The sequence below is a fragment of the Microchirus variegatus genome (assembly GCF_963457635.1).
Source record: "Microchirus variegatus genome assembly, chromosome: 1".
Lineage (NCBI taxonomy): Eukaryota > Metazoa > Chordata > Actinopteri > Pleuronectiformes > Soleidae > Microchirus > Microchirus variegatus.
In genome coordinates this window covers 25,092,241-25,119,708 of record NC_139802.1, presented here as the reverse complement: position 1 = coordinate 25,119,708, position 27,468 = coordinate 25,092,241, and the positions used below count along the sequence as shown (strand labels likewise).

The window sequence follows — 27,468 nt, the reverse complement described above, 5'->3', positions numbered from 1 at the left end:
CACTTTTAAGATGTGTGTGAATATTCCACAGCATTATTTAGTTCTATTTTATAGTGGTAATCTGTTCAAAAAAGTCACACTTTAAGTTGTTATGTTCCATGGTAGCATGTTCAAATGTACCATGACAATTGTTTTTGTTTTTTTATATATACTTCTATTTTATAGTGATTTGTTTTTGTATTTTTAGTTGGATATTGGATGTTAAAGGGGAAATAAGTAGTTTATAGTGCCATCTAGAGGAGAGGCTGAAATTTACAAACAAATACCTGCTGCTCTGCTCACCCCCTCCCTTCCCTGAGCGCTACGGTATCCGCAGCTGGTCAAATGTCGTCCTCGTTGTCTTTCTCCGTGTCAGCAGATGAGGTTCGTGAGGCGAGGGAGAGGGCGAAGCAGACGAAGCGGAGAGAGAGGAGGCAGGACTTCCGTTACAAGTAAAGAGACGCTTGTTTTGTTCTCTCGCGTTTGTCCTTACAGGCTCCGGTAGAAACATGGCGTCTCGCTGCTAACAGTGGCTATGCAACCGCGGTCATGCAACCGCGGTCATGTTATTTTACATGACTTTTTGAAACACTACGAAAATGAAACAAAAACTATTATACAGCGACTAGACAATGCAGGAGCACATAATATGTATAAAAAAGTGGATTTTGGGTTATATAAACCCATAAATACTACATATTGTACCTTTAACTGATTGTATTTCTATGTTAAAATGTTCTATTAAGGAGAAAAGATGCAAAAATATATATCTTTCAGTATGCTGAAAGTTATTATGTTACATGGTAGCATGTTCAAATGTACCATGACAATTGTTTTTGTATTTTTATATATACTTCTATTTTATAGTGATTCGTTTTTGTATTTTTAGTTGGATATTGGATGTTAACTGATTGTATTTCTATGTTAAAATGTTCTATTAAGGAGAAAAGATGCAAAAATATATATCTTTCAGTATGCTGAAAAGTGGTTTAAAAAAGGGAAATCGGAATCGGCTAAAATCGGTATCGGCAGGTCAAACATCGGTGCATCCCTAGTAATTTGAAAAGTTTGGTAGCACTAACAGCTCATTTTCATGTGGCTCTGAGTATCGCGATTTCGATATGCATATCGTTACAGGCCTAACAAACACTAATACTAATAAAGTAGAGTTTCGGGAATCAGGAAGAATTGGTGACGGCTGATTAGCGAGAGCACGCTAATTGGCAAGCGTCATCTACCGCCTGCCGTAAAGAAGAAGTAGAAGAAGAAGAGGTAGGCTAGACCGTCTCATTTCGCAGCGTTTGACTTCCGGGTCCTCCGGCGGCTGCAGTCCACAGCAGCTTACATCGGCCGCAGCCTTGCTTATGGGACATGCCTTGTATGTTATAAATTCATAAGCTCACTTGCATCAACATCGTAGTTGGTGAAAACCGTTTTCATCTTCATAGGTGTTATAGAACATGGAGACAGTATCATTAGAAGTAGATATATTTTCCACACACACCAATTAGTGATAGTGAATTTTACCTCTGCATTAATGCATGCATTAATAGTCACAGGCGGGACCATCAGCCAAGAAATGAATTGCAAAATAATCAAATTGACAATTTGATTCAGAAAACAATGTGTGACAGGAATTCAATTTGTCCAAAGATCTTGTTCTTGAGATGAAAAATAAATGCTTTGTTTGTTGACATACAAAATGTCAACATCATCATGATTTTAATTTGTCTTAACATTTGATTGACAGCAGAGACCCATTTATGATGCCTGGACTGCCAAGTGCTAGGTATTGTGTAACGTCCATACCAATGGAAAAGATGCACTGAGGTATGTAGGGTAGAGATAATGTTTGGGACAGATGGACATAAACTAGGTGAAAATGGAGTATAAATGGGCCTTAAAGATGCAAAAATTATCAGTCATACCAATTTTTAATAATATCGCAATTGCAATATCTTTAAAAAACAATGGCTTCCCTTTTTTTTCGTTTTTTTTCTTTACCATATAATGTGTCAATGCTGGAAAATGTAAATTTTGTCAGTTTGTTCAAGGCTCTCTCTCCAGGACCAAATTCCAAAGAGAAAATGTGAGATATTTCATTACACACAGCAGTTGTTCCTGCATCAGTAATTTCAAATGTGCTCCTTTGACATATGCTTGAAATCCTTCATTTGGATTGACCTAAATGACAAAAATGATACCAAACAAGGTGTACTGTGTGAGTATTAGTACCTCAAAAAAGCTGGACCAGCACAGAAGATATTGATTATTGAAATGGTGTCATGTTTTCGTAGTAGAGAGAAGCCAAGTTGTTCTTGGCAGAATCCATCATTGCTCAATCATGAAGGAGTTTCCTTATAAAATATTCATAAATATCAATGTTTCAGTGAAATGGCTGTCTTGACTAAAAAAGCTATTACATCCCGTGTTGATCTGTGTGCTCGATCTCTTCCCTGAATATTTATGTGATTATGTGATTTATGTGAACACTAATCCACACAGAACAAGTGCAGATTCAGTGTCCAACACTGTCAGTGGAGAAAGCTTACACTTGTGCTTGTTATCATCAGTTGGAGAGGTGCAAACCTCAAGAGTGTTCACATGTTTTACTTGTTTGGAATATTAATTTAAACTGACAAATTACTACACTGTAGTAGACTTTTCTTTCAATGACTATTAAACAGATGATTTTATTTGTGTGAAAATTGCAGCAACTGCTGGATAGTCATAATTCACTATTGTTTAAAGCAGACCTAGACCGGAAGTTCCAATTAACACTGTTTTTTAGTGTGTATCTGCGTCATTACCTTGTTTAAGAAGCCCTGAAGGTTCAAAACAAACAGTTCAGCCATTGCTGAGAACGCTGTGTTTTATTGCAATCTCGAGCTCAGCGAGATCTCTGAAAAAACCCGGATATACTCTGCCTCACTCCTTTCTAATACCACAGTGACATGGCAGCCGTCGATTGAGCCAGCCCTGCAAACTCATCAAGTGGACGATGCAGTGGACAGTGGAGACACATTGGAGACCACCCCAGATCAGAAACACCAGGGTCTTCATTGTGGCAGCTCAGGTCCAGAAGCACATCCAGGGACATTCCTCTCACCGAAAAATTCAGCCCGTGTGTCTTCCGATAGAAGAACCTTTCCAGCACAGAACACCCATGTTGATCCTACAGTTATCAAATGTCTGTTGTTGTTTTTTTGTTGTATTTTTATGTAAATAGTGGACATTTTAATTAATTAATTAATTAATTAATTGTATGTTTTATGTTATGTTATGTTTATATATATACACAGATAATATTTTTTTGTAATAACTTAATACTAGTTCAAAGTTCATTGAAGTTCAAAACAAGTTCAAATGAAATATTTCAATTAAAAGAATACACATTTATTAATTCATGAACAGTATTGAACATATAACACAAATAATTATCTACTAAACTAATTTTTTTCTAATGATTTCTCAAGGATGGACAGGAGCCTGTCCATCCTTCTTTCATTCATGTCATCTAGCGCTTTCTGACGTTTGACGTCCTCTTTGAAGAGCTCGACGAGCTCAAAATCGCTCGTCCTCCTTTTGGACCTCTGTGGTCTGCGGGTCTGGTTACCACCGCCGCCGCCGCCGTCCTCCTCCTCCTCCTCCTCCTCTTCATCCCCCTGTCGTCCACCCACTGCTGAACTTGGCCCTGGTAAGTCTGAGATGGAGGCGATGAGGACAGGTGGGGAAATTGAAGGTTTCTGCCCAAGCACCGCATCCATGTTAACAAACCAGGGCCAAGTAGCAGCAGTGGGCTTCCCACCAACTCCTTCCCCTGACCTGGGACACTTACAATCCTGAAACAGAGGATTCAAACATTTAAGTCAACAATAGCAGCTATGAAAGAAATTTTAAAAAGTATATTGTCCACCAAATATAATGTAAAACGCCATTAACAGACTTATGAAACTAATATGTACATACTGTATACGTTAGTGATGGGTTGGTCGCGAATGAAACGGCTCTTAGAGCCGGCTCTTTGAAGTGAACGACGGGAGCCGGCTCTTTCTTGGGAGCCGTGTTTTTTTTTGTTTTTTTTGTCACTCTCTCTCTCTCGCTCTCTCTCTCTCTCTCTCTCACTTTTTTTTCTCTTCGCACCGCACGTGATTGGTCAATATGCGTGTGTGCCTTGTGTTTGCGCTGAGCAGCGGGGGGAGGGGCGGTAGTTACACTCGCAGCAGTAACACACAAACAGAGCAGGAGAGAGAAAGAAGAGACATCGACACATTAGAAAAGGTATAGTAGATACCTTTACCATAGTAAGAAAATGAGTGACACCAGGAAAAGAAGCAAAATCTGGAACCATTTCAATTTTGTTGACAACACAGTGGCAGAGTGTAGAGTCTGCAAGAAAAGAATATCCTACAGAGCCAGCTCCACAAACAACCTGCACAGCTGAGGCACTTGGTATTTCTTAATGCCAACCTCGACCTTAATTAAAGATCTGGGTGTTCATTTTTTTTCTTTTTGTTTTGCATATTTGAATCTATATTTTATTATGTTGTGGTTTGCAGTGTTTTGTTTAGTTTCACTTTAAATTTGTTTAAAAGGAAAAAGTTGAAAATTGAAATAGTTAAAAGTTGAATTGTAAATAGTTGTTTTTGTATTTTATAATTTATTTTTTACATTTTATGTGGAGTGTATAAATAAAAGCATATTTATATAATAAACATATATGAATAAAAAGCACTTTTTTTATCTAGTGATTAATTTTGTGCATCATTTTATATTGTTGTAGATAAATTAATGAAAGCAATAAAACAACCTGAAGAGCCGCTTGGGAGCCGAAAGAGCCGGTTCTTTTTAGTGAGCCGAGTCGAAAGAGCCGGTTCTCTAAAAAGAGCCGGAATTTCCATCACTAGTATACGTACTTTATATATTTTTTTTAAGTTGTCCCACTTTTTTTTGGCCTGCAGGGGAGTAACCATGCCTTGCAGGTTCATATTTTCCAAAACAGTTCTAGACAAAAGACAACAGGAGAGGTTGTATCAGTAGTTCAAGCACAGGGGTTTTAAATTAGACATGTTGCTGCCGCCCCCTTTCAGAGTTAAAATGATCATTATAGGCAAAACATTACGCTTACATTTTAGGAATAACAAATGCAATATTTATGTCTTACCGCCAGGCAACACTGGCCGAGTTTTTGGCCCCGGTGAAGAGCTGGTCGTGCTCCCCTCTGAGGCGAATAAACTCGGCCGTCTGCTCCTTGGTCCCTACAACAAAATAAAATTATTAACATACATTTCTTTCAAACCACCAACTACAATTGGTGTATGTGGCAAAATAAGCATGATATAAAACCGCCACATTCAAGTTTAACTTAAAGAAAAGGTTTGAAAGTTACACCGTGATTGAAACTACTTCACGGTACGAACTACTGTTCCCTGACAGCACACAGCGAACAGCAAATGCGGCGGTCAGTCTTGTGACTTGTGCTTAATAATTACATAAATAGCGGTACACATTTTAAAACAGAAGAAACGTTTTTATCTTGTTTTTATAATACTTACATTTTAATACGAAATCGCTGCTCCCAGCCGCCGCAGTCGCTTCCTCCGCCATCTTGTTTTTTATGAAAATGATTTGCCGCTGGCGCGCAAAGAATTGTGGGATATGGTCGGCGGCGAAGGATACCCCAGACCTTATCCTTCAAAAACAAGCTAACGTCGGCCACATATCTCGGCCACATACGGAGCAATCGAGATGGACCGGTTCATTCGTGACAGCCGACGGCGCTGCGCTGTGACGTAATTTGACAACATCCGGTCGACGAATCCCCCCTTCCTCGGCCGCGGTCTCGCATTTGGGACATAGATCACTCATAAACACTCTCTCCATGGAGGTGTGGTCTGATGTTAGATTTCTGAATTGGCTTAGACTTAAGTGTTTCTTATTTATCCAATTCAGGAGGATAGTTTTCTTGGCGATGCTTAGGCTAGTGTTTAGTATGTGTGATTTATTCGTGTCTATATGTATTTGATTTAAATCACCCAATATGCATAGTGCTGGAGAAGGTGTTATGGTGCGACCGAAACATGCTGAGAGGTCCTCACATACCCTACACCAGAAGTTATGCAGGTGTGCATAGCCATATAGCATGCATGTAGCTATCTGCTGTGTTCTCGTTGCAGTTAGAAAAGGTATTTGATTGTGAGAACCCTCTCCTTTGTCCTGTGTAGTGTATTCTGTGTAGTATTCTGTATTGTATTAGTTGTGGGCCTTTTTTTATTTATTTTGAATGCATTAGATGATATTTGTAGGGAGACATTTTCAGCTGGGCTAGGATAGGTCTGCCTCCCATTTTGTGGTTGGTAGAGAAATTGTGCTATGTGAAAAATAATTAAAATCCACACAGCTATAACTTTTCAGACACTAATCCATAATTTCTGAACAGGTTGTGATCGGCATATTAATAGGGTGTACTGTAAATCAGACCTTTGAAAAAAAAAAATAATAATTTCACATTAGCACAAGAAATTCTTTAAAAAAAAAATCAATTAAAAAGTCTGAATGTGGGACTAAAAACTACTACTTGTATACTTTTCCGTAAAAGTATACAAAAAAGAAATATTTCTAATATGCTAATTGTCATAGAGTTCCAAACAGTCTTTTTCAGAACTTGTATTCAGAAATATCTTCTAACTCGAAATGTCTCTAACTTTATTAGTCTTGCTCAGATGTGGGAGCAATGCCATACATATTCCATACATATAATATGAGTTTTGCACACTTAATCGTTTAAATTTAAGAACAATAAAAAACAAATATTAGTTAGTGCAGTGGGTGTGATGTGTTTAGTGTCGGTGTGTGTGTACCTCTGCCTCGTAGATGAAGAGAATGACGTATGTGATGGTGTAGACCGTCATGTAAATGCTGAGCTTCACCGAGCCGCTGTGGCTGATCCTCGCCCTGGCACACAACACAACACACACCAAGAGAAGTCAGAGGTCGCACACAAGTCAGCCGAAGATAAGAAACAAACAACCACAGACATGCACATGTGTGGGATGAAGCAAAATTGGAAACAAAACACTAGTTTGAACACATAAAGTTGGGGTAGGCAGGATCAAAAGAAAGAAATCTGACCTAAAACAAAGGCACACATTTCATGATAAAATCTTTCCATATCTAGAATACTTTATATATTATATTGTACATTTTATTGCATTTATTGTCTGATTCTATTTCCTATTTTTGCAGTGAAGTTTGTTGTTGAAAATGAAAATGACTGCTAACACTAAAAATATAAAAAACATGATTCAATTTCACAAGATATCAATTTTGAGCAATTTTTTATTTTGAGAATCTTGAGTTTTATAGCTTTAACTCTATTACACACTTGAAGCCCCCGCACTCTTCAAAGCATGATGCCATTTGTCATCTGTAATTTCTACATCAAGTTCTTTTTCCCAGATTTGTTTCAAGTGAACAGTGCTTATGACTTTTATTTTTAAAAGTCACAGTACAGCACAGGTGAATATAACCGCTCGGTTACACTACTAAAACCAAAGATAACACAACAAACTCTAAGGAGATACCTGCTGTAAATGGTTTCAACAGGAAGTAGTCACAGAAGAGATTGGGTTTCTGGTATAAATCAGCTTAAACAGGGACTTGTCAACACCAAAGACACAGGAACATAAATAGAACAGCCATTAGGAGGCTCTCTCTTTTTTCTCTGAACTGCCATTAGACTGGTCAAAGTCTCACATCATGGACTTTCAGATTATTCTAATATGAAATATTAGGATTTTGTAAATGTAACTGAAGACTGTTATTTTGTCTCGTGAGTAACAATGTTGACTCTGCTGCAGTCTTGATTTTTTTAAATTATTATTAAAGTAAGTAAAGGTTATTATTATAATAATAAAGTTAATTTACTTAATGCTGACAGATTATCTATCTTTTTCAATAGATTCCATGTCATGCAGCCAAATAATTCCAAACCAATGCCAGACTGTAAAGTGGCTTGAGGTGAAAAAAAAAATCTCATCACATCTTCTGTTCTCCTCCAATTGTAAATCGATTATTTAATTATGAATCATTAAAAAAAACATAGGTCCACAAGTTCTGATGCATCGAAATGCATAAAAATGTGAATCTTATCTGATAATCGATAATAATATAATAATAATATTAAATAATCAATAATTAAATCAATCAACTATTTTGATAATTGATTCAGTATTCAGTTTGAGTTGTTTTTTTTCCATAATTAAAACAAGTTTTCAGATTTTTCAGCTTCTTAAATTAGAATATTTTCTGGTTTCTTTGTTCCATATAACAAATAAAACATTTAAACTGATACATTTCAGTTTGTGGACAAAACAAAACATTTGAGAACATCATCATTTCCAGGTTTGACTAACACTGATCAACATTTTCTGCCATTTTATGGACCAAAAAAATACTTGATGAGTCGAGAAAATAATTAATGGATTAAATTAGTGATGCACGATATATCGGCATTAATAGCGGTATTATGATATCTGATTATTGTGGAACATATGGTACTCGGGGGGGATAACTATTTGTGGGAATGCTTGTGTGATGACCTTGTATTCAGACATGTATGAACCATCTCTATCTTTTAATTTGGCATATCGTGTGAGAAACAGTTAGTCACAACCTTGTGAATATGAAATGGAAACAAGAAGTGCAACTAGCAGGCTGGCTATAGTAAGGGAATGCATTTTCTTTGTTAATAGAGATATAAAAATTATGTAAACCATTGTATTATCTTAGTTTAGGGCCATTTTATGGATTACTTACGTCATTGTTGCATAACATTTATTTTCATTTTACGATCTTTTGTCAATAGCCGGCCGGTGAGGACAATCGATCGTTTGCTATTGTTTACTTTTCAATAAGCCGTGGTGTGCTGTAACTGTCAGCTGAATATGTCCGTGTTTTATTGTATTTGTATGAGTATCATCTTATAACTAACTGACAACCTAATAACTTGACTGACAAACGGCTCGTAATAAATAATCGTAATGTAAATGTGTTCTTCTTTTTGGAGTTGACAAACTGGACGCAGCTTTCACATTATTCTGCCCCCCACAGTCTGAAGACGTATATCTGCATTTAAGGGGTGTCCCAACCGTCACGGTAAAGGATTTTAATGTAGTTCGTACGTTTCTCTACCTGAAAATCATTCCCTCTCAGTTTGTGCCCCTGCTCTCCATTTGGGAATAGTGATTTGATACATAATTGATTTGTATGTTCCCTGTAATTATTAATAATAATAATAATAATAATAATAATAATAATGCATTATATTTAAGGCGCCTTTCAAGACACTCAAGGTTGCCGTACAACAACAAAATAAAAAAATAACAAAAGGTAGCAACGGGTAGAGAGTTAGAGGGAGTAGGCCTGTTTAAAAAGGTGGGTTTTCAGATGGGATTTGAAGATAGCCAATGAGACAATGTTCCTGATGCCGGGGGGAGGGAGTTCCAGAGGCGGGGGGCAGATCGGCTGAAGGCTCTGGCCCCCATGGTGGTCAGACGGGCAGGAGGCGCAATGAGGGTGATAGATGAGCCAGATCTTAGTGTCCGGGAAGGGGTGTTGGTGTGAAGGAGGTCAGAGAAGTATGGGGGAGAGAGGTTATGGGTGGCCTTGAAGGTGAGAAGCAGAATTTTGAAATCGATGCGGAAGCCAGTGAAGCTGTTGCAGAACAGGTGTGATGTGATTGATAGAAGGGATCCTGGTGATGATCCGGGCAGCAGAGTTCTGAACCAATTGGAGTTTATAAATGGACTTTTGGGGAAGACCAATAAGAAGGGAGTTACAATAGTCCAGGCAGGATGTGACCAGTGAGTGGACCAGGATATCAGTGGAGTTGGGAGTAAGGGATGGGCGGGACGGTTGATGCTGCGTAGGTGGTAATAGGCTGACCGAGTGGTGTTATTGATGTGGGTCTGGAATGAGAGAGTGCCGTCAAGGACAACACCCAGACTCTTAACCTGTCGGGAGGGGGAAACAAAGGAGTTATTGATGGGGATGGTGAAACTTGGAGTGTTGGCGAGAGTGGATTTGGAACCTATGAGGAGAACCTCGGTTTTGTCACTGTTGAGTTTCAGGAAATTGGAAGAGAACCAGGTTTTGATTTCTTGTAGACAATTACAGAGGGAGGAGGGCGGGAAGGTGGAGGTGGGTTTGGAAGAAAGGTAGAGCTGGGTGTCATCCGCATAACAGTAGAAGTGGATATTGAATTTGCGGAAGATCTGACCAAGGGGGAGGAGATAGATAATGAACAGGATGGGGCCAAGTACAGAGCCTTGGGGAACACCAGAGGAGAGGGGAGACGGTTGGGATGTGAAGGTTTTCAACTGGATGAACTGGGTGCGGCCAGAGAGATAAGATTTAAACCACTCCAGGGGCGTGTCGGAGATGCCAATAGATGCTAGTCTGTCGAGGAGGGTGGTATGGGAGATTGTGTCGAAGGCTGCACTCAGATCAAGGAGGATAAGGATGGATAATAGGTCGGAGTCAGCTGCCAACAGTAGGTCATTAGTAATTTTAAGGAGGGCTGTTTCTGTGCTGTGACGTGGGCGGAACCCAGACTGGAACTGTTCATAAAGGTTATTGCTATGGAGATGTGCATGTATCTGTGAAGCCACTGCTTTCTCCAGAATCTTGGAGAGAAATGGTAGGTTGGAGATCAGTCGCAGGTTATAAAAGTCACTGGGGTCTAAACCGGGTTTCTTAAGTATATGTAGCCCAGGCTTCATAAGCTACAGAAGTCTGTTATTCAGTATGTATGTGTGTGAGTGATAGCTGGCATTTATGGGAGTAACTGTGGATACCTGAGCAGACGGCGCCAGGCTGTAATATTACGTGATGACGTCACACAGGCCGACAGAGAGAGAGAGGAGAGATCGCGCTGTTTCGCTGCATGTGCCTGAGGCAATCGCTCTGACAAAAATTGTCCACAACTGACGGTCCAAAAGTGTCTAGGATGGTCGGAATTAGGGATCCACCGAAATATCGGCCAGTGATCGGAATCGGCCGATTTTCACTGCTTTGCGAGTGAGCGCTCTGCATGTAAACGTTTCATTCATCTTTATATATTTGTTTCAATCACTGAACGAAGCCTGTCATATTTAAGACAAGAGTCAGGATCTTAAATCACTTGCACAAAACTTTTGATCAGCACTAAGCATCTGTTTGTTTGTCATTTAAACCTGTGCGCGCAGAGAGCGTGAGGCATTGTTGGCACGGGGCGGGAGAGAGAGAGAGCGAGAGAGAGAGAGAGCCAGCCCATTATGGCTATCAAGCTGTGATCAAGGTCCTTGAACACAGGCGCAGACAGGCTAGCGGTAGCTATGGCATGGTGAAGCTACAAGGCAGAAACCCTGAGGTCATTCCAGCTGGAAGGACTGTTGTCATTGAGGGCATTGCTGTAGCTAATGACTTCCAGAATGAGAAAACTGTTGTTGTTGATCATCCATCTTCATCTTCCTTGCCTGGTGGCTTAATAGTGAAGACTTGCTTGGTCGATCTTCCCAACCAGCAACCCTTTAAGCTACCAGTCATTGTCAGTAATGTATCTGAACACGATGTTGTCCTCTCTGCAAGGTGTAAACTTGCAGACATCAGTACTTACCAGCGCGTCTTGTCCCAACAGCACTGCGTAAGTGAACCAACCGATGTTGAGTCTTCTCAGAAGTCAAACTTGCACTTCAATTTTGGGGAGTCCCCGATTCCACCTGAGTGGAAGGAGCGCATTGTCCAGCAGCTTCATAGCATGCCAGAAGTGTTTGCGCAACACGACTTAGATTTTGGGCGAACAGATAAAGTGGCACATCACATTAAACTTTCAGAGGAGACTCCTTTTAAGCAGCGGCCACGACCAATACACCCAGCTGATGTTGAAGCTGTTCGCAAGCATATCAAAGAGCTCCTCGATACTGGGGTAATAAGGGAATCAGAGTCACCTTTTTCGTCCCCAATTGTGGTGGTCAGAAAAAAGAACGGTACAGTACGACTATGCATCGATTATCGCAAGCTGAACCTGCAGACAATAAAGGATGCATATTCGCTTCCCAAGCTTGACGACCTTTTCTCTGCACTTTCAGGTTCTCAATGGTTTTCGGTCCTTGATTTAAAGTCTGGATATTACCAAAATGAAGTCGAGGAGAGTCTAAGACCGCATTTGTATGCCCTTTTGGGTTTTGGAAATTGAATAGGATGCCCCAGGGTGTGACTAATGCACCGAGTACTTTTCAAAGATTAATGGAAAAATGTATGGGTGACATGCACTTGAGGGAGGTCTTGGTTTTCCTAGACGACCTGATCATCTTAACCCTGTAAGACCCACGGTTGTAAATTTACAACGTTAACTTTAGCCATCCCTAAAAACAATCTGTTATATTTTATCTGGTTTTTTACCACATGTACATAGTCATTGGGTCTTATTGTTCAGTCTAACAATGTTAGTGGATGTTATATGTGTTTATAAGTCCCACTTTATGGCCATGAACGCACACAACTTTTCAAGATTTCCTCCGAACAAAATCTCTTAGTTTCATTGGACTGGATTCATCAGATTAAAGTAAGTAAAATGTCTTTTATATTTTTTTTGGATGTTATTATAATGTGTAGAACATGTACATATTTAGTTATTGTGGAATAGATGCATTAATTTCATTTAGAGCTTGTTACATAATTGTTGTAATTTTACAACACTGGGTCTTGGTGGTAGCAAAAATATCAGGCTTGTTTCAGTGGACAGAGACAGGTGATATTCACTCCACAACATCACTGCCTGAAACAGAGGATTTTCTTTATACATGAACAGTATACATTACATACATTATACCCTTGTGTTGTGTTCTGGTCAAATTTGAGTGTTTTTAAAGTTTTATGTCTAAAAAAATACCTAGTTAATTTGATCAAACTGAGCTAAAATCCCATGTCTTTGTCCACAAAGAGGATATCAACAGACAATTCAGTTCTGGGAAAGGTGTAAATGTTCCTGAATGTGTGGTGTGGATGTAAGTGGGGGTTTGCATGTTTTTCTTTTAGTATGATAAGTAGAGACCATAGACTAAGACAATTACATTTACATAAAGGGCATTTAGCAGATGCTTCAGTCCAAAGCGACTTACAATCAGCAGACAGTATTGTCTGCCTTGAAAACATTTCTACACAGAGGACTTGGTCTACCACCCTATCTATTCCTTCAGATTATGTACTACAATATACAAAGCATATTTATACGTGTTAATTCATTGCTTTTTTTTCCAGAATGCCACCAGCAAGAGCCGTGATACAATGTGCAGGATGCGATAGATATCATCCAAACTGGAGAGAGTGAAGTTGAGATGGATCTCAATGACGCTGATGAGAGTGATGAAGACTCAGATGAAGATGTTTGTCAACAAGTGGACAAAAAAAACCAACCACCCATGGACTGTCCAGCTGATAATTATGTCGACATCGAGCCAAAAACACATAAAAACACCATGCACCGTGACAGGTGTCACTGGCCGAAGAAATATTTCATCAGACCCAACACAGATTTTTCTGGTCTGGATTTCATCTTAAGGCAAAGAGAGTCCAGCAACACAGACAGTGACATCATGAAGCCTCTGAATGCTCAGAAGAGACCATCCAAGAGATGTGCACACCTGCCATTGGACGTACACAAGGACATGAAGACAGGGAGAGGATGCTGCAATAAAGGATTCCCCAACACACAATGCAGCAAGTGCCTTTGCTTTTCAGAGGACAAGAACTGTTTTTAGGACTTTCACTAACAATGAAAGTTTGTCATGAAAAGAAAAAAGGAATGAATAAGTTGCTAGAATAAGATAGAGTTTAATCCTGTTTATTTATTTATGTATTTATGTTTAATAAATGCTTTCATAAAAATATGACTAATGTGTGATTATTTTTAAATGTTATATACATTTATGGAGCTAAGTAAGCAATCAAACTTGCAAATAAACCCTTAGTTGTTGTGAATTGTTGTTCAGACAAAGTGAGTAAAAACACAGAAATTCTGCTACCACCAAAGCCCAACGTTGTAAAATTACAACGTTTCTGTAAAAACTAACATAAACATTTTTTTTCCAAAAACTCTTTGATTTCTGCATCAAAGGCCTCCTACAACAACATCTGAATGGTCAAATAATTTTTTTTTTAGGTTTTTCTTAATTTGGGTCTTACAGGGTTAAAGACCTTGGAGGAGCATGAAGTTCGACTCATGACGGTTCTTGGTCGTCTTAAGTAGTTTGGCCTCAAACTCTCACCTGAAAAGTGCACTTTTTTCCAGACATCTGTCAAGTATCTTGGACATGTCGTCTCTAGAAATGGGGTTGAGACTGACCCTGAGAAGATCACTTCTCTTAAAACTTGGCCAGTCCCTCAGAATCTGCGAGAATTGAGGTCATTCTTGGGGTTTGCTGGGTACTACAGGAGATTTGTGAGGGGATACTCTTACATCACGAAACCCCTGCACTGCCTGACTTCTGGGTACCTACCTCCGAAGAAGAAATCCAATTTGAAACGAAAAACTGATCAGACTTACCATAACCCAAAGGAACCCTTTGGAGGTCGGTGGACACCTGCTTGTCAGCAGGCATTCGAGCATGTCATTGAAGCACTTACTACTGCTCCTGTTTTGGGCTTCGCTGATCCTCAAAAGCCATATGTACTTCACACTGATGCCAGCACCAGCGGCCTTGGTGCCGTTCTTTATCAAGAACAGGAAGGTCAGCTCCGTGTCATAGCTTATGCGAGCAGAGGGCTATCGAGAAGTGAGAGCCGATACCCAGCCCATAAGCTGGAATTTTTGGCACTTAAGTGGTCAGTTGCTGAAAAATTCTGTGACTATCTCTATGGTAATCACTTCACTGCAGTTACTGACAGCAATCCATTGACGTTTATTTTGACCACTGCAGTAGCTGAATCCATTGTGTTTTCGCCAACTTCAGTGAAAGGAGACCAGCAGCAGATAGCCACGAGGCGGCTTCCAGCTGGAGAAAAGGATCCAGAGAACCGGATGGCGAGCCAGAGCTGATGGACAGCGGATGAATTACCTACCTTCTTTATCGGCGGTGTGGTAGGACCACGAAATACACACAAATTAAAGGGCCCCAACGAAATAAAATATAGAGCTCAAAGAAGAAGAAAAAACAGCAGACTTAACATAACAACCACAGAGGACACTTTCTTTTATTTATTTTTATTTTTTTATTCGCGTGCGCACTTTATTTTTTTTCTTGTTAAATCGATTGTATTGTTTTCATATTGTTGTTCTATTGAGTTCTATTGAGTATTCTAATAATACAGTGTTGAGAACTCAATTTTGTGTGAGTGTGGTTAATATTGATGTTCCTTCCTGGGCTCCATGAGCGACTTCATGGAGTTCTGATTACTGGTCCAACTTGTTCAAATTGAGAGTATTAATAATACTTGAAACCTCACCGTTCTTGGAGGGGGGGTTACATATAGGTTTAACAGCAGCAGATTTAAGAGTGGACGGTACAGAACCAGAGGTGAGGGAGGAGTGAATAATGGCAGTGATCAGAGGTAGCAAGAAGGGTAGACCGTGAGGGCAGAGACTTGATGGCAAGTCTGCGCCTTGTGCCAAAATTTAATGAGCGTGTTTTTACAGAGTTATGATCTTGACATTCGTCATATTAAAGGAAAAGACAATGTCCTGGCAGATGCCTTGTCTCGTGCACCTCTGCCTTAAAATAATTCAACCAGGATATTGAGTCAGTTGATCACATTTTTTTTTGTTATTGTGACCCTTTTCCTGCATTTTTTCTCCTGCTCAGGCAATGCTTCGGTCTCTTAAATATGCTTTTTTATTGTTGGAAGTGTTTGGTGGTTTGTGCTTGTCAAACTGCCTTGCTGCCGCAGACACTAATGAAACACATTGAAGTGGCTCTGTGGTGTAGTGTGTATGGATCAATCTGTTCCTGAATGAGCTGATGATGTACTAACTCTCAGATTGTTGCTGAATCATTAGCATCACAGTCAATACTTTATACAAAAAGCTGTGTCATTCACACATGATTCAAGCACATCAGCACACTTGTGGCACACGTTACGTAGATGAAAACTCACCATAAGGAAATAGAGCAGTGCTGGCGTCATGTCATCATCTCAGACAACTACTGTGTCTGTCCTGCTCTCTTTTTGTCGCTGAATAATCATCTGTTTGTTGTTTTTGTGACGATGAAGTCTGCTAATACTTTAGTATAAAGATCGCTAGCTTAAAATGCTAACAGTCCACTCACAGCAGTGCTGTGTCTGTCTCATGGATGTATAATATGAACTAGATAGAGCTCCGCCCCCTCTGCCTTGAAGACAATTTTGCATGGTGGCCACTGTGGGTACTGCAACAAAAAATCCCATGGGGCCCAAAAAGCAATTTTTTCATTGATCGCAATAGTAAAAGAGGCGCATGTAAAAGTGTCCACAGGACACGTCGAGACGTGGACACAGGCTTTTATAAATCTTTATATTATATATTTTTAATTCATGGAGTTTCATATTTGAAAACCATTCCTAAAGGCCATAAAAAGCCCAGACAAATGTTATCTCCCAGTGTGACGTCACAGCTGTGTACGAGCGCGGTCATATGGCTTCTCGGGAACGGCGCTACTGTCAGTGAACCGTACGACATGAAAACTTTATGAGAAATGTGAATAAATGAAGACAATGAGGGTGTTTCATTTACAGTTTATAAAATATTATTTTAGATATACAAAATATTAGAAAGATTTTAGTTTTTTATTCGTCGCTCATTAACATTTATTTTTAAACGTATTATCGATGTTTTAACAAGCTGCTGAGTGGATTCATTGAGAAGAGGAGACTGACAAGCTGCACTTTATCACTGTGTTCAGTCCCGGACATCGTGACACTGACGGTGTGGACTGCGGAGCTGTGACCGTGTGATGCACTGAGACCTGCGGTCACTGAGACCGTCAGCTGATTGGCCGAAAAAACAACAAAAGCTCTAGAATGTGAGATCGCCACACCCAAAATAGGAATCATTCACAGCAATCAAACAACCTTAATTCAAATAGAAAGTTTATGGTTTTAAGACCCACAATACTGTGATTTGAAGCATGTAGTGGCTTCTTACAAACTTTAAGTTGAACAATTTTGAAAAAAACGATTCGTCCAGATCGGCCTACGTTTGTCTGACTATTATAATAATAATAATAATAATAATAATAATAATGCATTATATTTAAGGCGCCTTTCAAGACACTCAAGGTCACCGGACTTCTGGGGGCGCTATAGAGCCCTGGGGTGAGGCATGGGTTGGGGATCTATGCCACTATCGCATTTTTTGCAAACCCAGCCTCCATGCAAAATTTCAAGAGCTTTTACGCATGTTAACCCCCTCAAAACAGGAACAATAGGTTCCTCGCACTTCGTGCTAGGACGTTTCATTTTTGGGTCCTAACTAGCTGTTGATTGTGCACTGAACAGCCCTCGACTCAATAAACACAATAAACACATTAAACCCACACAGCGAGTGGGAGTGGCGTCTGGGGATCAAGTGGGAGAAATTATAACATATATAATTATATAATGGGTTATATAATGGGTCATATATAATATTTTATAATTATAACAATAATTTCAGAAGCAGCTGGACATTTTTTTTGTATTATTTTTATTTTTCCTTCAACAATAATTATGAATGGATGATAAAAAATAACCTCAAATAATAATTCTGTACCTATTTTAATGTCTGCTTGTTTGTGCTGAGGCCTTATATAGACTCATAGTTAAAGCTGTAGTGTGTATCTTTTAAACACAAACAAGATTGATAGATAGATAGATAGATACTTTATTCATCAAGCAGAGAAATTCACAACAAGGGTTACATTCAAACCATTGTCATATGAGTTCACATGACGCAAATTAAAGGTGCTATATGTAAGAAATGTACAGTGTGTACAATTACTTTGCAACATTTATCGGTGAAGCTGCAGCTTAATATCCTTCACCTCTTAACCTCTTCTTCCCTGACCCTCTTTTGCTCGAAAATGACATGCCCAAACTAAATAGAGTAAATCTCTGCAGTTGAAAGCTCTGTGTGGATTATCTTGGTATCAAAATAAATATAACACTTGTGAGATTCCACCAGAGGTGTACGTTTCACTGTAGATGCCACTGTGTATGGAACACAGTATTAATTAAGGATTTTTTTTCTCTCACCTAAAAAAATATTGCATTTTAAAGCAAATATCACCTTTAAAATATGCAGTAGGATCTTAACAACATGTGGACATGAGCTGTACAAAGTCTGATGCTGTTGAAGTGAAGCAGAGTGAAGTTGCAGAGGTTTTAGTAAAGAGATGTCTAGACATCTCCTTTGGCACAGTTCGGCACCATCTGTGCCAATTGAGATTTCTTAGGTACCAAATTATTAAAACCCATTTAATTTAATTTACATGTCACTATTGGTCTAAAAAGAACTTGTTTGGAAAAAAAAAGTACGAAAACTCGCTGTAAATGGATGCTCCTTGTGCGGTGCGTAATAACAACTCTGTGACTCTGCAGCGTCTTCAGTTATGCAGCGCCATAGCTCTGGCTTACCTTGGTCAATTTGGGTGATTGACAGCTCGTTTTTAACCTCTCAACCGGTAGAATCAGAACCCAGTCTCCAAATGCATGTGAATCACTTCATTAGCGAGTCAAGAGGACACAAATGCATATGACACATTTGTGCGGACATTCGCCCTTCTCTAATCAGAACGATCTTATGTCGCTCTGTAATGATCAATCAGCCCGGGAATAGTCCCAAAAGCATGCTGGAAAGTGTAGTTCTTCATTAGAAGTGGTTTTGTTCCGGTGGAAATAACTTGTTTTGATAAGCAAAGGTATGACAACATCTCTGCTTGTATTTCTTGAAAGTCAGTTGTTGTTTTGCTCTTATTTTGGGGCTGGATCCATGACTCTTGGTCGTAGAGTGATAAAAATGGTACCGCTGGAATCCAGTCCAGTCGACACGTTTTGACGATCTGGTGCCGCTTTTCAAAGTGTGCGTTGTAACGTTTTTTTTTTGCTCCAGCTGGTTTGATCCATCAGTGTTTTAGCTGTGTTTCGTGAACATAAGAATGGTTTATATGAGATTTTAGCTGTGTTTCTGACCTTTCTGTGGGTATGCAACGTGTCTGTGTTTGTTTAAGTTAGATATGGTTTTATGACGCTTTTGTCGCTGTGTGTGACGCTGCCCCCCGTGAAGAAGAGGTTAAGTATGTTGGAGAAATTATGTAGCCTTCAGTTAGCATCAAAACTCAAAAAATATTTAGTTTGTCCATAGTGGGCTATTGTAAAAAACATGGTGGTCCAAAATGGCAGCCTCTATAGAGATATTGTTCTTATTGTATTAGTTAACAATAATATCAATTCATTATTGATCATTAAATGAATACATTTCTGCTGCACAATCGAAATAAATCTTTTGGGTACCTAGAAAGATTTCCACCACTATCAGAGTGCATCAGATGTTGATCCACACCATCGGCTCCAGTGTTCTCAGTGAATGTTTGACTGACAGTCAACACCGGCTCGAGATGGTGTTACGACGGTGACAGCGAGGTTTGACAGTGGAAGGCATAAACATACCCACAGACAGGCCTTACAGGGTTTGAATAAACAAGAGAGGAAGAAGTGCAAAGTTCCTACCTGGTGACAGTGAAACCTTTGCCCAGCAGAATGAGCATGAGAAGGAACACCAAGAAACTGATGGAGAACAGTAATTTCCCTGGAGACAGGCAGAGACCAGAAGAGACGGAAAAAGGGGGTTAAATATGGTTATGTTTTTTTCCAAAAACACATTGAGGGAAAGGTAAAATCAGGTAGTTCCTGAAACATGACCCGTATTGTCCACAGTCCACACCGATGTGGCTGAATATGTTTATACTTTAATGTTATTCTTAAATTACACCATAGTGCAGGGGTCAGCAACATCATCATCATCAGACAAAGCTTGTTTTTTTTTCCTAACCTTTTTTCTTCTACTTTAAACTTTTAAGAAATGTATTCTTCTAAAAAAATAATTATTCTTTTCAGAATAACGGCTGTGTATGATATGCACTGATTAATTAGGCTTGGTACTTGTGAGGTAAATCCAAGGACACACCAGCCAGATGGTCTATGATTGTCCATAGCCCTTGTTAATGCAGTGTATGAGTGCCACATCTGGCCAGTGGCTTTGGGGGCAATTGACCATATGCACAGAGTGTCACTTACAACTTCTGTTAAAATATAAGCAAGCTCCTTAACTTCCTGTTTGTTGTCACTAAGGGGAAACATAAGACTTTTTATGGTAATGTTAGTAGTAATCAAAGCTTCCAATAATGATTGAAAACATGTATTGCCTTTTAGTTGTTAGCACTCAGGGATTCAACGAGGCCTAAAATGAAAAAGATTTTAGTAATTTAGTGTCAGCAGAACACTGCTGCATCCCTCTGAGCACATCCTCCACTAAATTCTATAATTTAACAATCTTGGTAACTTCTGCAGACACTGATATAGGACATCTCTATGTCATTGGCTGACAGCTTGGAGGCATTTTCATCTATGTCCATTGGTCACGCCTCTTGGAAGTGGGAGGTGACTCAATCTCAATAATAACATAAACTGTGTATAGAGAATAAAGATATAATGTTCATGCACCATTTTATATGCACTGCCACCAAATACAGATACAGACAAACGCCACCTTCTGGTAAGATAAGGAAAGTAATCTCTCAGAAAGTGTGCAAATCGACCGAACTTCAGGACAATGTGTGTTCTGGGCCTAAAATGATCTGTTTACACAAAGTTTACAAACGTCTGTACATCTGTCTCATATAGTCATACAAAATCATACATGACACTATACGTATATGCCCATCAGCACAGCTGCTCACATCCAAATCATTTATTCTGCTCGGACTGGGGCTGATTTTCCAGCATAGAGGTAATGCCAGTCATCAATCAGTCAGTCAGTGAGTCAGACATTCAGTGGCCAATGAAGGAGATGAACTTACCGAGTATTTTAAAGCTGCCGTTGCCAACTCCATCTCTTGCATATAGGCCCCAGTAGACACAATGAAACAACAGGCTGAGCACTGCCAAATGGAAAAGATGTAGTGAGGACAGATACGTGAAAATAAGGGAAATCGATGAGAGAGAAGTAGAGACGAGAAAGCAATGAAAGAGAGAGGAAGAAAAGAAAAAAATGAAGAAAGAGCTAGGGGAGAAAGAGAGATGATGTGGAAAGGGGCAGGGGGGCGACAGTGGGGAGAAATAAGAAGAGTGAGACAGAAAAGAGGAGGCATCGATGGGGAAAAGGGGAAGCAGAAGGCTTTGAGAGAGGTGGGAGTAGATGGAGAGAGGAAAAGAGGTGGAATGGCAGGAGAATTGAGAACAGATTTGAAGAAAGGACAGCGAGATAAGGAAAGGGGAGAGGAGGAAAAAAGGGGATGTTCATCAGTAACAAAATACGCTTGACTGAGCAATGGCTGTTTGCAATAGTTTCATTTCAAAGGCTAATAACGGTGATAATATTGCACCTTGAAGTGGGGATTAAGGTATGAGATGCTGCAGCCATTCAAGGGGCTCATTGTCATCCTCAGTGTGTGTGTGTGTGTGTGTGTGTGTGTGTGTGTGTGTGTTGAGGACAGAAGCTCTCACCCTCCACACCTGCCGCCGTCATAAACATTTTGTAGGTTGTGTGAAGAAGCTGTCTTCCCTTCAGATTATCTGCAGGGGGGAGAAAAAAAACAGAATGAGATAGAGGTGGTGGTGTGTGTGTGTGTGTGTGTGTGTGTGTGTGTGTGTGTGTGTGTGTGTGTGTGTGTGTGTGTGTGTGTGTGTGTGTGTGTGTGTGTGAGAAAGATAAAAGGGATGGAGATATGCTAACAGATGGCAAAGGAGAGCGAGGAGTGCAGACAGTGAGAGACAGAAGAAAAGGCGGTACAAGGGAATAGGCCAGATAAATTGATGGCCATTAATATTCATCCACCTTGTGCTGTGGAACACAGAGTAGGGGCCCTTTAAGAGTTGAGAAATATTAAAAAAACAAAAACTCCATCTGCAGAGGAAGATGGTGTGAAAGTGTCAGAACAGCTTCTAAACGGAGCCTTTATTCAGGTTGTTTCATTTCATCTTACACCTGATAGCATATAGTCATGCAGATAATTTTGTTATTTAGCCTGAAATATCAATCGTTCAAGATTTCATTTAATGACAAAAAACAGCATCAACATTACTTTTCACAATCCATAGTCTTAATTGGAACCTCTGAATAAATAGTGTATGTAGACAGAGTGTATGCTGCGGTTGGATTTTTCAGCATTAAGGGCCTGATTTACTAAAGCTTTGCATATGCAAAAACACGTGCAAAATGGATTGCACACGCAAATTTGCATTGATGCTCATCTACTAACAGGATGCAACAAGGATTGTGTCTCTCAGATGGGCAAAATAGCACTCGCAATTCATTTAGCGGTCCTGCCTTAATGCATTTGCAATGTGGGACGTTTACACACAATTTTGCGTTTGCTGGGAAAAGAAAATGTAAATATGTTATTAACGGCCAAAGTGATTTATGAAACCTGAAACTGATTGCGGTTCTTATTTTTGCATCTATAATTAGCACGTTTGAAAGGCAGGTCTTAACTGGCACAGTCGTGCACACCCCCTGCTGAAGCATAATCCTCTGACAAATCCATTAACAAATATACTTTTTGTAAATCAGGAATATACGCTTTTCCAGAGCATGTTCAACTACGTGTGCACAGATGACGCACATTCATTTCTTATTTGGTATATCTGAATATATTAAATATAGATATCCATAGGAGAAATGCGTGTTTCTACTGATATGGGCTTACCTTGGTCTGCAGTTTGTGGTTCAAGGAGGGGTTGTACCTATGTTCCCCTCCCCAGGCACATTTAAATGCAATAAATAATAACAACAATCCCCATTTATGTAATTATCTGAATCAGCACATAGATTTATATCTATATCGATTGTCCTGTCGCATCTGATGTCAGATCAAAGGCTGTTTTTTTTTTTGTTTTTTTTTATCCTTTATTTAACCAGGTTAGTCTCATTGAGATTAAAATCTATTTTACAAGAGAGACCTGGCCAGGATGGGCAGCAGAACACAGTTACACATAAAACACAATACAAAATACAAGTTCAGTATTAAGTGCGGTAGTAAAACATAAAAATAAAAAATAGGATTGACTAAAAACATTCACAATTTCCGATGGAGTCCGACTTCAAACTCATGACAACAGCTTTAAATTCGTTAAGAGTTATTAGATCCTGAAGCTTGAGCTGCTCGCAACTTATTCCATGAAAACGGCGCAAAAAACTTAAAAGCTGTTTTACCCATCTCTGTACGAGCTTGAGGAACAGTCATAAGCACCATATCCTGAGACCTTAACGCATGGGGGACGCATTTTCGGGACATATACAATGACAAATAACAAGGGAGTTTACCTAAAATCGCCTTGTAGATAAACACATACCAATGGCTAAGTCGTCGCATTAAAAAGAGAAGGCCAGTTTACTTTTGAGTACAGCGTACAGTGATGAGGCTCTGCTGTTTGTAATGAACCTCAAAGCTCCATGATATACAGTGTCCAACATATGTAGACAGTGAGCTGATGAATTAATGTACAACAGATCACCATAATCAAGAACCGGCAAGACTGTAGCTTCGACTAGTCGTCGTCTAGCCTCAAGAGAAATACAAGATTTGTTCCTAAAGTAAAAACCTAACTTGAGTTTCAGTTTTTTTACCAGGTTTTGTATGTGGATTTTAAAAGAGATGTGGTCATCAATCATAAATCCCAAATATTTGTATACAGACACAACCTCAATTGCATTACCTTCGGAAGTTAAAATATTCTGATTTAACACAATCTTCTTGGAATTTGAGAATACCATGAGTTTGGTTTTATCAGCATTGAGAACAAGCTTCAGTTGACAAAGCTGAGCCTGCACTTGATCAAAAGCACTTTGCATGTACGCAAAAGCCTTATTGAGCGAGGATGCACAACAATAAATAACAGTATCATCCACATAGAAATGGAAAGCTGCATTTGGGACATTGACCAAGGCTATTAATGTACAAAGTAAATAAAAGTGGTCCCAGAACTGAGCCCTGGGGAACTCCCTTACGCACTGTAAGCATTCCAGAAGTAAAGCCATTAAACTGAGTAGCCTGAGTTCTGTCAGTGAGGTAGTTGACAAACCATCCAACAGTATGATCAGAAAAACCAATGTTAATAAGTTGCTGTATCAGAATGTTATGGTCCACAGTATCAAACGCTTTAGATAAATCAATAAAGAGAGACACACAATATTGTTTTTTTATCTAGAGCTTCTATAGAATAGAATAGAATAGAATAGAAATACTTTATTCATCCCCAAGGGGAAATTGTTGTGGCACAGCAGCAAAATACAATACAAGAAAAGAATTCAACATAAATAAATGAGTGTACAAAAGTATGTAAAGAAAATAGTGCAAAAAGTGAAGAATGAATGACCCATAGGATCAGGTGCAATGACATAAAGGAGAGACTAATGTAGTCTGTCCAATATATTAATATAAATTATACACTGTGCTGTTGTGCAATGGAGCAGAGTCAGTTTTACAGGGATGAGTTGTAAATCCTGATGGCTGATGGCAGGAATGACTTCCTGAATCTGTCCTTGTGACAGCGGAGCTGTCTGAATCTCCTGGAGAATGTGCTCTCCTGAGCCTGGAGGATGTGGTGGAGAGGATGATCAGAGTTATCCATGATGGATAGCAGTTTGTTCAGCATCCTCCTCTCCACCACCGTTTCCACGGTGTCCTGCTTGCAGCCAATGATGGAGCCGGCCTTCTTAATCAGTTTGTTGATTTTGCTGGTTTCACCGGCTCCCATGCTGCTCCCCCAGCACACCACAGCAAAGAACAGTGTGCTGGCCACAACAGACTGGTAAAATAACTCCAGCATCTTGCTGCATACATCAAAGGATCGCAGCCTCCTCAGAAAGAAGAGCCTGCTCATCCCCTTCCTGTACACAGCACTGGTGTTAGCCTTCCAGTCCAATCTGTTGTTCAACCTCACACCGAGGAATTTGTAATCCTCCACCATCTCTATGTGCTCCCCCAGCACCGTCAGCGGTTGTGGAGCTGTCTTCTTCCTCCTGAAGTCCACCACCATCTCCTTGGTCTTGGTCACATTCAGAAGCAGGTGGTTCTCACTGGCCCACTTCACAAAGTCAGCTACCACTGTCCTGTACTCCCCCTCATGTCCATCCTTTATACACCCTACCACCGCAGAGTCATCTGAGAACTTCTGCAGGTGGCATGACACGGAGTCATACTGAAGGTCTGAGGTGTATATGGTGAACAGGAAGGGGGACAGCACAGTTCCTTGTGGGGCTCCTACATCACTAACCACCACATCAGACAAACCACGACCCAGTCGGACGAACTGTGGTCTGCCTGTCAGGTAATCAGTGATCCAGGAGATGGTGGGCATGTCCACCCCCACCTTCCGCAACTTCTCCCCCAGTAACAGTGGCTGAATGGTGTTGAAAGCACTGGAGAAATCAAAGAAAGTGATTCTCACAGTGCCTCCAGCACCATCCAGGTGAGACTGAGCTCGATGCAGCAGATAGGTGATGGCGTCATCCACCCCCAGATTGGGCTGATAAGCAAACTGAAGCGGGTCCAGTGAGGACTTAACCTGCGGTCTGAGGTGAGACAAGACCAGCCTCTCCAGCACTTTCATCACATGCGACGTCAAGGCCACTGGACGGTAATCCTTGGGTTCACATGATGATGACTTTGTCTTGGGGACAGGAACCAGGCACGATGTCTTCCACAGTGCTGGGACCATCCCCTGTTGGAGGCTCAGGTTGAAGAGGTGCTGCAGGATCGCAGCCAGCTGGGTGGCACAAGCCCTCAGTAGCCTGGGGCTGAGACCGTCCGGGCCCGCAGCCTTGTTCTGCTGCAGTCTCTCAAGCTGTCTTCTGACCTGGTTGGTTGTCACTGAGAGGGGTGGGGGGGAAGAGGGGAGGGGGGGAGGTGAGACTGTGTCCAAGCAGCTCTCCAGGGGGGGCAGAGGGTGGAGGAGCAGAGGCAGGGGGGGAGGGATGGAGGTGTGAAATGTGGAGGAGGCAGCAGGGGGCTGTGTTGAAGTCTGTGTGCTGAACCTGTTAAAGAAGAGGTTCAGCTGGTTAGCCCTCTCGACGGTGCCCTCTGTCGGTTTCTCCTTCACGTTGAATCCGGTGATGGTCTTCATTCCGGACCACACCTCCCTCATGTCGTTCTGCTGGAGTTTGGACTCCAGCTTCCTCCTGTAGGTGTCTTTGCTCTGCCTCAGCATCTCCTTCAGGTCACGTTGTACCTTCTTCATTTCCTCCCGGTCCCCATTTCTGAAGGCCTCTTTCTTTTTGTTGAGGAGGGTCTTCAGATCCCTGGTGATCCAAGGTTTGTTGTTGGGGTAGCAGTGGACAGTCCGGGCAGGGAGAACCGTGAGTTCACAGAACCTGATATATTCTGTGATGCAGTCTGTCATGGAGTTGATGTCCTCCCCATGTGGCATGCAGAGCGCATCCCAATCTGTAGACTCAAAGCAGTCCTGCAGAGCCATGTCAGCCTCCTGTGTACTCCTTCTCACTGAGCGGGTGGCAACAGGAAGCCTCTTCACTACAGGAACATACCTGGGAGTCAGCTGGACCAGGTTGTGATCAGACATGCCAAGAGGGGGAAGGGCAGTAGCTGTGTATGCATCCCTAGCATTAGCATACAAAAGGTCTATTGTTTTATTGTCTCTGGTGGGGCAGTCAACATATTGGTGGAAGGTTGGTAAAACAGAGTCCAGGTTGGTGTGGTTAAAATCCCCAGTAATTGTAATAAATGCAGTGGGATGCCGTGTCTGTAATCTGGACACAGTAGAGTGGACACTGTCTACTGCTGCCATTGCATCAGCTGAGGGAGGGATGTAAACAGCCACAACAATCACGGAGGTATATTCCCTGGGGAGGTAGTATGGGCGCATTCCCACAGCCAAAAGTTCTATGTCCGGGCTACACAGACGCTCCTTCTCACAAACATGTCCGGGGTGACACCACTTCTCATTCACGTACACAGCAACGCCGCCCCCTTTCTTCTTACCGCTCAGCGCAGCGTCTCTGTCCGCCCGCACAGTCTTAAAGCCCGGTACTGCCACGCTGTGATCGGTGAAGTGTGAGTGCAGCCATGTCTCGGTGAAACACATGAGGCTGCTCTCCCTGAACACCCAGCTGTTCCTCACAAGCGCGCAGAGCTCGTCCGTTTTATTTCCCAGGGATCTCACATTCCCCGTGATTATTGCAGGTACTGCTGGTTTGTACCTCCTCGCTTTGGCTCTCCCTTTGGCTCCGGCTCTGCAGCCCCGCCGCTTCCGCTGCAGTTC

At 40.8% G+C, this 27,468-nt stretch overlaps 1 protein-coding gene across 1 annotated transcript in view; it reads right to left on the bottom strand.

Moving 5' to 3' along the window:
* The window catches only part of tmem145 (transmembrane protein 145), a gene marked incomplete at its 3' end in the record, with an annotated part of 222,919 nt that overhangs the window by 27,939 nt on the left and 167,512 nt on the right, over positions 1 to 27,468 (bottom strand). The window contains exons 8-11 of the mRNA XM_083886994.1: positions 21,694 to 21,762; positions 21,048 to 21,128; positions 19,699 to 19,777; positions 6,840 to 6,933 (exon numbers count right to left, since the gene is read on the bottom strand). Of these exons, the coding sequence (XP_083743120.1) occupies positions 6,840 to 6,933; positions 19,699 to 19,777; positions 21,048 to 21,128; positions 21,694 to 21,762 (323 nt within the window). The remainder of the gene's footprint in view (positions 1 to 6,839; positions 6,934 to 19,698; positions 19,778 to 21,047; positions 21,129 to 21,693; positions 21,763 to 27,468) is intronic.